This window comes from Panthera pardus, unplaced genomic scaffold (genome assembly GCF_024362965.1).
Source record: "Panthera pardus isolate Hobbes unplaced genomic scaffold, ASM2436296v1 HiC_scaffold_17, whole genome shotgun sequence".
Taxonomy (NCBI): domain Eukaryota; kingdom Metazoa; phylum Chordata; class Mammalia; order Carnivora; family Felidae; genus Panthera; species Panthera pardus.
Genome location: NW_026526732.1, coordinates 108,813,726 through 108,827,541, shown reverse-complemented (window position 1 = coordinate 108,827,541; position 13,816 = coordinate 108,813,726). Strand labels below are relative to the sequence as shown.

Genomic DNA, 13,816 nt, shown 5'->3' with positions numbered 1-13,816 from the left:
ATCAGATTAGCAAGATCACTGAGCTCAGACAGAAAATCACAGATCTTCCCAGGTGTCCAGGCATGTTTCCACCCACCTGACACCTAAAGAAAATTAATGCTCAATAAGTAAGAAAAAATAAACACATAAAGCACCGTATGTTTAACGACATAAAATAAAATAGTTAAAAATAGAGTATCTGTCAATATAGATATAAAATAATAACTAAAAGTATAGATATAGAGAGATATAATATATATGTAATATAACATATATAATGTAGATAGATGATAGATAACATAATATATTCTGGCTATAATTATTGATTTAAATATTTGCAAAATGCATCTAAATTTTTTTGCATGTTTAACTTGTTTCTCTGTGATCTTGGGAAAATAAATTGTCACATTGTCCTTCTAATAATTTCAATCATAATCCTTTCTAAAAATTGTTTTAGGTTATATTTGCAAAATCTGGTTTACAAAAAAGGTTATTTTTAACTATTTATATTGGACAATAATACAGTTATGTTTGAATTTATCATTTAATTTAAAATCCAGCAACTTGTGAACTAATGAATAAATATGTACTTTTTATTTGTTTAAGAAAACTGAGTTTTGGTGACATTTCCTTAGCTTGATTTGTCTTACATTGACTTCTTTGACATTCTCCTTCAGTTAGGACCAAACTAGTCAATTGCATCAAATGGAAGGTTACTGAGGTCATGGGCTAATGCATTATGTTTCTGTTTCAGTCCCATGGTGTTTAGAAACTTGGCTTGACAGTCAAACAGGCCTGGACCCGAATCCCACATCCATAGCTTCCTAACTTTGCACCCTTGGTAAGTTATTTAGTACCTATATCCTCAAATTCAGGTATGAGGATGAAATAAAACAGTCCCCGCCCCCCCCCACCCCCCCCCCCCCCCAGAAATACTTAGCACAGTGCTTGGCACTAAGTCAATGCTTAATAATATTGTTAGTCATTGTACTTTCATTGTGAGTTTTTGATGAATGTCTGTTTCTCCCACTAGACTATAAATCAGTGCGGTAAATTGCTATCTAGTTGCTTTTCTTTTTTTTTTTTTTAATGTTTATTTATTTTTGAGAGAAAGAGAGACACAGAGCATGAACAGGGGAGGGGCAGAGAGAGAGGGAGACTTAGAATCCGAAGCAGGCTCCAGGCTCTGAGCTGTCAGCACGGAGCCTGATGCGGGGCTTGAACTCACAAACTGCGAGATCATGACCTGAGCTGAAATCAGACGCCTAACCAACTGAGCCACTCAGGCACCTCACTATCTACTTTCACAAGCAGTGTATCTCTAGGATACAATCCAGTGGGTGGCATATAATAGGGGCTCCATGAATATTTACTGAATGCAGAATTACTTTAGTAATTTTTATTTTACAGATGATAATGTTAACTTCTCTGACTTAAGGTTGTATCAACATACAGATCAGCAGAGCTCTCCTCAAATCACTTAAAATATGACGTCCAGTCAAAAGTTTGTTTCTCAAATCATCTATACAGCTATAATTAAGACTGTTTAGTCTTTGCTGATAATACTGCTAAGATATTCCAAATAGCATGGGAGAAGTTCTCATCTTGATCATATATAACACAGACCTGGTTTTTCCTGCTTATAATAGTAATAACTAGTATCCATCACATGGTTTACTAAATGCAAGGCACTTGACAAACATGTGATGGTGTGCAAGACATCAGTATGTCTGAGCTACTGGTGCAGAGGTGGAGGCGGAGTTGTGGCTCCTTCACTCTCCCCTGCCTCTCCTGGATCTCCCTGGACCACCGGCTATAGTAGGAACTAGTTGTGTAACTAAGCAGTAACTGGCAGGGTCACAAAGCTCTTTATGCACCTGAGCAAGAGGGTGGCTCACAGGACGATCCACAGAGCACCAAGTCAAGGTCTTCTGACTCCATTTTCTGTAGATCGAGCACCGGAAGCATCTCTAATAATTCAAGGTGCTGAGAAACGTCCCTTACGTGACAGGCCATAAAATCATCTTTGAATGTTTTAAAGTATGTAATTTCGGCAGTGCCTTTGACACATTAAAATGAACCTAAAACTTTTACTTCTTTAATTACATAATCAAGGGAATCTTTGGGTCCGGGAAGTATTGAAAGGATTTTGAGAATTTTCTTGTGCATAGAAATGTTTTTATAAAGAACCCATTTATGACTTTTGAATTGATCAATCAGTTTGAAATATGAGAAATTGTTTCATTTAGCTTTTTTTCTTCGTTGGCATTTGGCTCTTTCTTGGCTATTAAAAAAAAGCAGATTTATTTTTAAAACAACATGATAGCCTTCTGTGTCAATGTATTAAAATTTCTAAATTGTATAAATAAGCATGTATATAAATTTCTAAATTGTATAAATAGAATTAAATCATTTTGTGTTTATGTCATTCATAGTTTTATCACATCATTTTAGTGTTATATAAATGTTTTATGTTTATGAAATTATTTTTAATCATTTTCTAATTTATGTCATTTTAGAATTTGATGTGATTAACAGCTACAAGTCTGTCTCAATTATATCCAGTTAAAAAGTATAATTATGAACATCACTCATACAAGGAGGAAATTGTTAAAATACCATTGACATTGAAAACTTTACATAATTGGGCCCTTCATACAAGGAAACTTTATGAACTATGTGGATATATTTGTAGGTTAGGAAAACCAGAATTTCCTAGAGAGGACACAATAGAAGCAGGATGTTGTCATCCACAAAGGATGTTATAGGTCGTTATAGATTTAGTTGTCCAGTACAAATGGAAAGGTTGTGCCTCGAATTCCAATGACTAAAAGAGGATCAGCCTTTACTCCTGCTTTCGTTCCAATGCAAAACGTCATTTTCTAATTCTGTTGGAAATCTCTTCTATGATCTGGACAATGTAGCTCACAGACAAAGAAATGTTTTTGCAAATGTGAAAAGCTCACGAGCATCAAAAAAATGAATCAATTCCATGGCTAATAGCTTCAAATTTAAAAACATATGAGATTTTTATTTGTTTGTTTTTGAGCAAACAATTGCCAAAGACTTAAGGAAAAACATGTCAGTTAGGGTGCAGTACAAACAGATGTTTCCACAATCTCTCTCAAGACCTTAAAAATATTGAAATATCCTCAACGACTAAAGGGAAATGTTTGGGGAAAATGATGACACAGCTATAGGCATATTATGCAGACATTCATGATTAGTTTTTGTAAAATTTTAAAATCTAGGCGGGGCACCTGCGTGGCTCAGTTGGTTGAGCATCTGACTTCAGCTCAGGTCATGATCTCATGGTTGGTGAGTTTGAGCCCTGCATCCTACTCTCTGCTGTCAGCCCAGAGCCCACTTAGGATCCTCTGTCCCCCTGTCACTCTGCCCCTTGCCCACATTGCCTCTTTCCCTCTCTTTCTCTCTCTCTCTCTCAAAAATAAACATTAAAAAAAAAAGTAAGGGGCGCCTGGGTGGCTCAGTTGGTTGGACATCTGACTTCAGCTTAGGTCATGATCTCGTGGTCCTTGAGTTAGAGCCCTATGTTGGGCTCTGTGCTGACAGCTCGGAGCCTAGAGCCTGCTTTGGATACTGTGTCTCCCTCTCTTTCTGCCCCTCCCCTGCTCTCTGCTCACAAAAATAAATAAAATATAAAAAAAGTAAATAAAAAAGCAAAACCGAGGCAAATTTTCCCAATATAAAATTGAGTGAAAGGCAATCCACAATATAATATTTATAAACATACTGAGATTTAGGTTGTATTCAAGAAAAGGCTGAAAGGAAATAAATCAATATTACAACAGTGGTTGTTTCTGGGGTGTGGGTAATCTTTTCCTATATTTTATATATGTCTGTGTTTTCCAAAAATTCTACAATGATCTGTACTTTTTTTTTTTGATATCCAAAAAGAAATCGAAGAGGCCAATAAAAAGAGATATCCTTCCTAAAACATGCAGTCAGTGTCTGTACAGAATGTTGGAATTTACGTACTTATTCGCACTTGCTCTGACCCACGTCTCCGTCAGTTCCTTAGCCTACTTTACTAAGAGAGCAGCGTGCACCTGTCTGCCTCCTTGCGGGCCTGTACTGATGGTCCGTGGTCATGACCAACCAGAGCTGCCAGGAACAGTTCGTCTTGTTGGGTTTCTCAGACAGACCCCAGCTAGAGCAGACCCTCTTCGTGTTTGTGCTCATCTTCTACCTTGTGACCTTGGTGGGCAACACCGTCATTATCTTGGTGTCCCGCCTGGACCCCTGCCTCCACACACCCATGTATTTCTTCCTAACCAACCTGTCCTTCCTGGATCTCTGCTTCACCACCAGTTCTGTCCCCCAGCTGCTCTTCAACTTGGGTGGTCCAGACAAGACCATCAGTTACACAGGTTGTGCCATCCAGCTCTTCATGTTCCTGGGGCTGGGTGGCACAGAATGTGTCCTCCTGGCAGTCATGGCTTATGACCGCTTCACTGCCATCTGCAAGCCCCTCCACTACTCCATCATTATGCACCCTCGGCTCTGTTGGAAGCTGGTATCCGTGACCTGGGGGGTCGGACTCCTCAACTCCCTGGCTATGTCCCCAGTCACCATGAGGCTGCCACGATGCGGGAACTGTGAGGTTAAGCATTTCCTGTGTGAGATGCCAGCTCTGATAAAAATTGCCTGTGTGGACACTGTGGCTGTGGAGAGCACTGTTTTCATCTTATCGGTAATGATTGTCCTGGTGCCCCTGGCCCTCACCCTCGTGTCCTACAGCTGTATTGCCATGGCCGTGCTGCACATGAAGTCAGCCACGGGAAGAAGGAAGGCTTTCAACACGTGTGGCTCGCACCTCACCGTGGTCTCCTTGTTCTATGGGAATATTATCTATATGTACATGCAACCAGGAAATAATTCTTCTCAGGACCCAGGGAAATTCCTTACCCTCTTCTACAACTTGGTGACCCCCATGTTGAACCCTGTCATCTACACACTGAGAAATAAGGATGTAAAGGGTGCCTTGAGGAGACTTGTGTCCAGAAAGTAAGGTGACGGTGACTTTTCCTGTCTGCTTCTTTTACTTAGTTAACAGAAATAAATAATTCTTGTAGTGTAATTTTAAGATTCATTTAAGCATTCCAACCTACCCAATAGAAATGCGCAGGAATGGAGCTTGGGGATAAGTATTATAAAGCCCCAGTAAGATTCTGATGATAAACTAGGTTAGACATAAATTTTAATTTGCATAATATCTTATGTCTACCTTAGAAATCATCCTTCCTTCTCCTTTCCAAACTGGTCACATCTAATTAAAATCCAACAAAACTGTGAATCAATGCTTCAGTACTGTGGATTGGCTGACTGAAGTTACGCACACATAAAATCATCTGATGATTTTTTGCTTACTGGTATTTTGTATAATTGTCATTTTTATCACGGAATTGAGCTGATGGAGTGCCAAATACAATACTTTTGTCTTCTCACATCTTTAAATGTCACTGCCTGGAGAAGATAGAGCCATTAGCCTCGACACAGCCTATATACCATTTGAATAATTTGAGCTGAACACTGTTTCACTCAGCTGTATTAAAATCACCTGGACACACTTCCAGTTAGGAGAGGGAGTCAGCATGGAGGAGAAGTAGGGGGACCCGAAGTTCTCTCGTCCCTCAAACAGCTATGTTGAGGCCAGACAGCTCGGAATTCCAGGCATCTTGGCTACAGAGTGACAGAGATGTTTTCAGGGACCCATGGGGACAGCCTGGTGGGCCTAGGGGCACGACTGCGAACTAGGGGAGATAAAACAGGCGGTGTAGGCACGGAGGGGAGGGACCTCTTCTGCAGAGAGACACAGGGAAGAGAAAGAGCGGCGGTGGAAGTGCGGGACTGGGTCTGGACGAGAGAAAAACCACAGGTCTGGGGAGCAGAGACTGGGGTGGCACCATTCTTCTCCCCATCACCACACGCCGGGGCTTCAGGGATGGGGCAGCAGGGCCACAGAGGAGGTGGGACCCCGTACACCAAACCCTGACCGCACCCCACCTGCTAACCGCAGATCCACAGGAGTGGCATTGACACTGACCGAACTTGATGGCCCCTCCCCCAGGTCAGCGCTGTCACCGGCTCCATGGCGCCATCGGATATCTGTCCAGCACTTTTGCATTTTCTGATTTGATTCTTGATCAATTCTTATTATATATACATTATTGTTTTCTTCCTTATCTTCCTCTTATTTCTTCCTTTCTCAAGTCTAGCTGTTGGTTTGTTTAAGCAGACATTTTTAATCTGTTCTGTTTACACCTCTTCTGTATTACCTTCTTTATTTTCCTCTCTCCCTGGATTAAGCTATATAGTTTCCCTGATTCTCTGCTGGGTCAATTTTTTTTTCTTTTTTTACTTTTCTTTTTCCCCACCCCTGTCATTTCTCTCTTTGTATGGGATAAGGTTTCTTCCACCCTCCCCATCCCCCCCTCCCACCTTTTAAATTTTTTCCAGGGTTACTTTAATGAACAAATCACACTTGGTGGAAGGTTCAAAACGCCACTACAAGTAGGGACATAAAGCAACCAGAGTCACAACAACAGAGCACACAATACACTCCAAAAATACCTCCTGAAGGGCCAGGCCTTAGATAACATTATGACCCCTTTTTAATATAGTAGTGCTCACAAGTGCAGGACACATAACAAGCCATTAAAACAAGTAAAAGACAGAAAACTAGCCAATATGAAATGTAAGAATTCTCCTCAAAAGAAATTCCAGGAAGAAATGACACCTAGAGAATTACTAACAACAGATGTAAAACAATATATGTGATCAAGAATTTAGAATAGTAGCCATAAGATTAGTTGCTGGGCTTGAAAAAAGCATAGGAGACAGCAGAGAATCTATTGCTGCAGACATCAAGGAACTAAGAGTTATGATGAACTAAGAAATCCTGTAAATGACATGTAAAATAAACTAGAGGCAGTGACAGCAAGGAAGGAGGAAGCAGAGGGGAAACTAAGTGAAACAGAAGGTAAAGTTATGGAAAAAGATGAAGCCGAGAAAACCATAGATAAGAAATACGAGACCAGGAGGGGAGAATTAGACAACTAGGCGATTCAATGAATTGTAGTAATATTCCATGTCATCAGAGTTCCAGAGGAAGAGGAAGAGATTGAGAAAGGGGCAGAAGGTTTACCTGAACAAATTATAGCTGAGAACCTCCCTAATCTGGGAAGGAAGGAAGACATCCACATCCAGGAGGCACAGAGAACTCCCTTCAGATTCAACAAGAATAGGCCTTCTCCATGGCATATGATAGTGAAAATGGCAAAATACAAAGATAAAGAGAGACTTCTGAAAGCAGCTAGGGACAAACGGGCCTTAACCCACAAGGGTAGACACATAAGGGTAGTAGCAGACCTGTCCACTGAAATTTGGCAGGCCAGAAGGGAGTGGAAGAAGGAAATATTCAGTGTGCTGAGTAGGAAAAACATGCAGCCAAGAATCCTTTATCCAGCAAGGGATTCTGTCACTCAGAATGGAAGGAGAGATAAAGGCTTTCCCAGGCAAACAAAAACTGAAGGAGTTCATGACCACTAAACAAACCCTGAAGGAGATCCTATAGGGGATTCTGTAAGTGGAACACTGCAAAGACCACAAAGGACTAGAGACATCACCAGAAGCATGATACCTACAGATAACACAATGACACTAAGTCCATAGCTTTCAATAATAGCTCTAAATGTACATGGTTAAAATGCCCCAATCAAAATACATAGGGTATCAGAATGGACAGAAAACAAAATCCATCTATATGCTGTCTACAAGAGGTCAATTTTAGACCTGAGGACACCTTCAGCTTGAAAGTGAGGGGATGGAGAACCATCTATCATGCTACTGGAAGTCAAAAGAATGCTGGAGTAGCCATCCTTATATCAGACAAACTAGATTTTTAAATAAAGACTGTAACAAGAGGGGAAGACAGGCATTATATCATAATTATGGGGTCTATCTATCAAGAAGAGTTAAAAATTTTAAATGTTTATGCCCCAACTTGAAACTCCCAAATATATATATCAGTTAATCATAAACATAGCAATCTTATTGGTAAGAATATGGTAATTGCAGGGGACTTTAATACTCCACTTACAACAATGGACAGATCATGTAGGCAGAAAATCAATAAAGAAACAATGGCCTTGAATGATACACTGGACCAGATGGACTGGACAGATATATTCAGAACTCTTCATCCAAAGGCAGCAGAACACACATTCTTCTTGAGTGCACATGAAACATTCTCCTAGATAGGTCACATACTGGGTCACAAAACAGCCCTCAATGAATATAAAATAATTGAGATCATATCATAATCTCAATGCTAGGAAACTTGAAATCAACCACAAGAAAAAATTTGGAAAGACTCCAAATGTATGGAGGTTAAAGAACATCCTAGTAAAGAATGAATGGGTCAACCGGGAATTAAATACGAAATTTAAATATATATGGAAGCAAATGAAAATGAAAACACGACCGTCCAAACCCTTTGGAATGCAGCAAAGGCAGTACTGGAGGAAAATACATTGCAATCCAGGCCTATCTCAAGAAACAAAAAAATCCCAAATATAAAACCTAACTGTACACCTAAAGGAACTAGGAGCAGAAGAGCAAAGAAATCCCAAAGCATGCAGAAGAAGAGAAATAATAAAGATTAGAGCAGAAATAATAACAATATGGAATCCAAATAAAGCCACTAGAAGAAATCAATGAGTCCAAGAGTTATTTTGGAAGAAATAAACAAAATTGATAAACCCCTAGCTGGAGTTCTCCAACAGAAAAGAGAGAGAACCCAAAGGGATAAAATCATGATTGAAAGAGGAGAGAGATCACAACTAACACTACACAAATACAGACAATTATTAGAGAATACCATGAAAAAGTATATGCCAACAGATTGGACAACCTGGAAAAAATGGACAAATTCCTAGACACCAACACACTACCAAAACCCAAACGGGAAGAAATAGAAAATTTGAACAGACCCATAATCAGTAAGGAAATTGAATCAGTTATCAAAAATCTCCCAACAAATGAGTCCTGGGCCAGATGGCTTTCCTGGGGAATTCTACCAGACATTTAAAACAGAGTTAATAACTATCCTTCTCAGGTGGTTCCAAAATATAGAAATAGAAGGAAAGCTCCCAGACTGATTCTATGAAACCAGCATGACCTAGATTCCCAAACCAGACAGAGACCCACTAAAAAGGAGAATTACAGGTCAATATGGCTGATGAACATGGATGCAAAAATTTTCAACAAGATGCTAGCAAATTGAGTTCAACAGTATATTAAAAGAATTATTCACCATGATCCAGTGGGATTCGATCCTGGGCTGCAGGACAGGTTCAATACTTGCCAGTCAATTGGTGTGATACATCAGATCAGTAGAAGAAAGAATAAGAACCATATGATCCTGACAATCGATGCAGAAAAACCACTTGATAAAATACAGCATTCTTTCTTAATAAAAACCCTCAAGAAAGTCGGGATAGAAGGAACATACCTAAACACCATAAAAGCCATATATGAAAAGCCCACAGCTAATATCATCCTCAATGGGGAAAAACTGAGAACTTGCCCCTTATATCAGGAACACGACAGTGATGTCCACTCTCACCGCTGCTGTTTAACATAGTGTTGCAAGTCCTAGCCTCAGGAATCAGACAACAAAATGAAATAAAAGGCATCCAAATTAGCAAAGAAGATGTCAAACTTTTACTTTTCACAGTGGACATGATACTCCTCATGGAAAACCTGCTAGAGCTGATCCATGAATTCAGCAAAGTTGCAGGATAGAAAATCAATATACAGAAATCAGTTGCATTTCTATACACCAATAGTGAGGCAGCAAAAGAGAAATCAAGAAATCAGTCCCATTTGCAACTACATCAGGAACCATAAAATACCTAGGAATAAACTTAACCAAAGATGTAAAATGCCTGTATGCTGAAAACTATAGAAAACTTATGAAAGAATCTGAAGGATACTTGAAGGAATGGAACAACATTCCATGCTCATGGATTGGAACAACAAATATTGTTAAAATGTCAACTCCACCCAAAGCAATCTACACATTCGATGCAATCCCAATCAAAATTGCACTGGCATTCTTCTCAGAACAGGAACAAACAACCCTAAAATTTGTACGGAAACACGAAAGACCCCGAATAGCCAAAGTTATGTTGAAAAAGAAAACCAAAGGGGGAGGCATCACGATTCCTGACTTTAGCCTCTACTACAAAGCTGTAGTCATCAAGACAGTAGGGTACTGGCACAAAAACAGACACATAGACCAATGGAACAGAATAGAGAACCCAGAATTGGACTCACAAATCTATGGCCAACTAATTTTGACAAAGCAGGATAGAGCATCCTATGGAAAAAAGACAGTCTCTTTAGCAAATGGTGCTGGGAGAACCGGACAGGAACACGCAGAAGAATGGACCTGGAACACTTTCTTATACCATACAAAAAATAAACTCAAAATGGATGAAAGTCCTAAACATAAGATAGGAAGCCATCAAAATCCTAGAGGAGAAAACAGGCAACCTCTTTGACCTAAGCTGCAGCAATTTGTTGCTCAACTTGTCTCTAAAAGCAAGGGAATTAAAAGCAAAAATGAACTATTGGGACCTCATCAAGATAAAAACCTTCTGCACTGCAAAGGAAACAATCAACAAAACTAAAAGACAAGCAATGGAATTGGAGAAGATATTAGGAAATGACATATCGGATTAACGGTTAGTATCCAAAACCTATAAAGAACTTAAGATAATCAACACCTCAAAAACAAATAATCCAGTGAAGACAGGGGCAAAACACATGAACAGACACTTTTCCAAAGAAGACACCCAGATGGCCAAGAGACACATAAAAAAATGTTCAACATCACTCATCATCAAGGAAATACAATTCAAAACCACACTAAGATATAACCTCATGCCAGTCAGAGTGGCTACAATGAACAAATCAGGAGACTATAGAGGCTGGAGAGGTTGTGGAGAAATGGGAACCCTCTTGCACTATTTGTGGGAATGCAAACTGGTGCAGCCACTCTGGAAGACAGTGTGGAGATTTCTCAAAAATTAAAAATAGATCTACCCTATGACCCAGCAATAGCACTGCTAGGAATTTACCCAAGGGATACAGGAGTGCAGATGCACAGGGGCACTTGTACCCGAATGTTTATAGTAGCACTTTCAACAATACCCAAATTATGGAAAGAGCCTAAATGTCCATCAACTGATGAATGGATAAAGAAATTGTGGTTTATATACACAATGGAATACTACTTGGCCATGAGAAAGAATGAAATATGGCCTTTTCTGGCAACATGGATGGAACTGAGAGTTTTATGCTAAGTGAAATAAGTCATACAGAGAAAGACAGACACCATATGTTTTCACCTCTATGTGGATCCTGAGAAACTTAACAGAAGACCATGGGGGAGGGGAAGGGAAAAAAAAAGTTAAGAGAGGGAGAAGCAAACCATAAGAGACTCTTAAAAACTGAGAATAAACTGAGGGTTGATAGGGAGTGTGAGGGAGGGGAGGCTGGGTGATGGGCATTGAGGAAGGCACCTGTTGGGAGGAGCACTGGGTGTTGTATGGAAACCAGTTTGACAAGAAATTTCATATTAAAAAAAAGAACCATTATAGCAAAGTTTATATATGGGGGATGTGGAATTTTTGCATAATAAAAACCACTTATTAAAAATAACAGAGAAAAAGGACATGATCCTTGAGCAACGTCTTGAATTAGTAATGGAACATGGTGTATGGGAAAATAGGACAAGAGAGTACCTTTCAAATGAAGCAAAGTAATAGAATAATAAATGCATAATAGAATGCTGGCCCCAAGCTGATATGGTGTATCCAGTGATTAATACATTGTGGGTTTGTTCCCACAACTAGAGGGTCCATAGAACAAATACACCTTCATATGTGTATGTATAAAAAGGTGTGCCTTTTATTTAATCTTGCAGACAATGGTTGCCAAAAGTATTTTTAAACAAGGAATGATGTGGTTGTGTTGCTTTGAGGAAAAATAATTCAGATAATGCTGTAGAAGTTTAGAGTTGGTTTGGTTACAAGATCTCTTAAGAGATAAATGGTTTGGCAAGGAGAAAAAGATCTTACTGACACACTGATAACAAATGGAAAATGTGTTCTGGAGAGTGAATGTATTCTAAAAATATGTCAGAGAAAATGAACAAGGCTTAGGTTCCGTGTTAGGATGAAAACAGAGGGAAGACTCAAGAATAATTAAGGGGAGGGCACCTGGATGGCTCAGATGGTTAAGTGTCAGACTCTTCATTTCAGAACAGGTCATGATCCCATGGTTCACGATCGAGCCCTGCATTGGGTTCCGTGCTGATGGTATGGAGCCTGCTTGGAGTTCTCTCTCTCCCCCGCTCTATCTCTGCCCCTTCCTAGATAATGCTTTATCTCTTTCTCTCAAATTAAATAAATTAATTTCAAAAAATAGTTCAGGGGGTTCTCACTAAGGTTGCTGTCGGTTTGGTATTGAGATTCTGAAATTCTAACCTGTAGAATAGCAATTGTTTTCAGAACATGAAACATCAGAAATTTTACAGTTCACAAATAATCCATATGTATATAGCCAAGATTCCATTTGTTTTAGGATGGAACTCAAGAGGGGGTCTAAACTGTGGATGTGGATTGCAGATTTATCAACAGAGATTTCTAGATAGACGGTAGTTCAAGCCATAGAAAAGACAAAATATCTCAGGAACAGCATAGAGAGAGAGGAGAAGCAAGGATAGAACGTTAGGAAAGCAAAACATTGAAGTTTGTGCCCAGGGAGAAAGAACTGAGAATCAAGGTCCCAAGAAATAATAGGAAAAGAGAGAGAAGCCAATGGACAGCACAGTTTCATGAAGGATGGGACACCATATTACACCAAGTAAGACAACGGTGAGCTCATCTGCTTTGTGCAATGGAAGAACAGTAAAGGTTTTACAGAAAACTGCTTCAACAGAGTGGTAGGGGGAGAAGGAACAAAGAACATTTGGAAGTGATGATAGAAGGAGAAAAAGCATGAATACTTTGTGTCCAGTCACAAAAAGATGAAATTAATGGAAGACAACAGCTAGAAGAAAATGGGGCAGAGAGAGGGTTTTAAGTCCAATTTTATTTTTCTTATAGGATAGAGGAGCATATGTTTAGATGATGAACAAACAGATAGTGGGATATAAGAAGTTGAAGAACGAAGAGAGATAACAGGGTAAAAAGGTCTCATAAAGTTGGAAGGTAATAGAGTTGATTACACCATTGGAAAATAATTTTCTTCAGTGACTCAGTAACAAAGAAAGGATATGACTAACATGAGGGGGAAAGGCTCAGGAATTTCCTCTTCTAAGTAGGAAAAGATGACAGTTCTGAAAACAAGGGGGGACTCTAAAGACTGGCCCTGGGGATATAATGTACAGTATGGGAGCTACAGTCAATAACACTATCTTGTATACTTGGAAATTGCTAAGAGAAGAGATCTTAGGAGTTCTCCTCACAAGAACAAAAGGTCACTATGTGCAGGAACAGATGTTACCCAGACTTCTTGTGGTGATCATTCCACAATATATACCAGGATCGAATCATTATGTTGTATGCCTCAAACTACAAGTACGTTGTATGAAAATTGTACCTCAACTTGTACCTTGTACCTCAACTTGTACCTCAAAATTGTACCTAACAAAAAGTAGTGTACCCAATGGTATTAAATAGTACTGGTAAATGGAAGTTAGGAAGAGACAATCGTTTCACTCCTAGTCAATTTGGTGGGAAAA

The 13,816-nt window shown here is 39.4% G+C and overlaps 1 protein-coding gene across 1 annotated transcript; it reads left to right on the top strand.

Annotated features, from left to right (window-relative positions):
* The first annotated feature begins 4,075 nt into the window (after positions 1-4,075).
* On the top strand, positions 4,076-5,011 carry LOC109252686 (olfactory receptor 2W3-like). The gene has a single exon (XM_019425245.2). The coding sequence runs from the start codon at positions 4,091-4,093 to the stop codon at positions 5,009-5,011; it is 921 nt and encodes a 306-aa protein (XP_019280790.2). The 5' UTR covers positions 4,076-4,090.
* Positions 5,012-13,816: the final 8,805 nt, after the last annotated feature.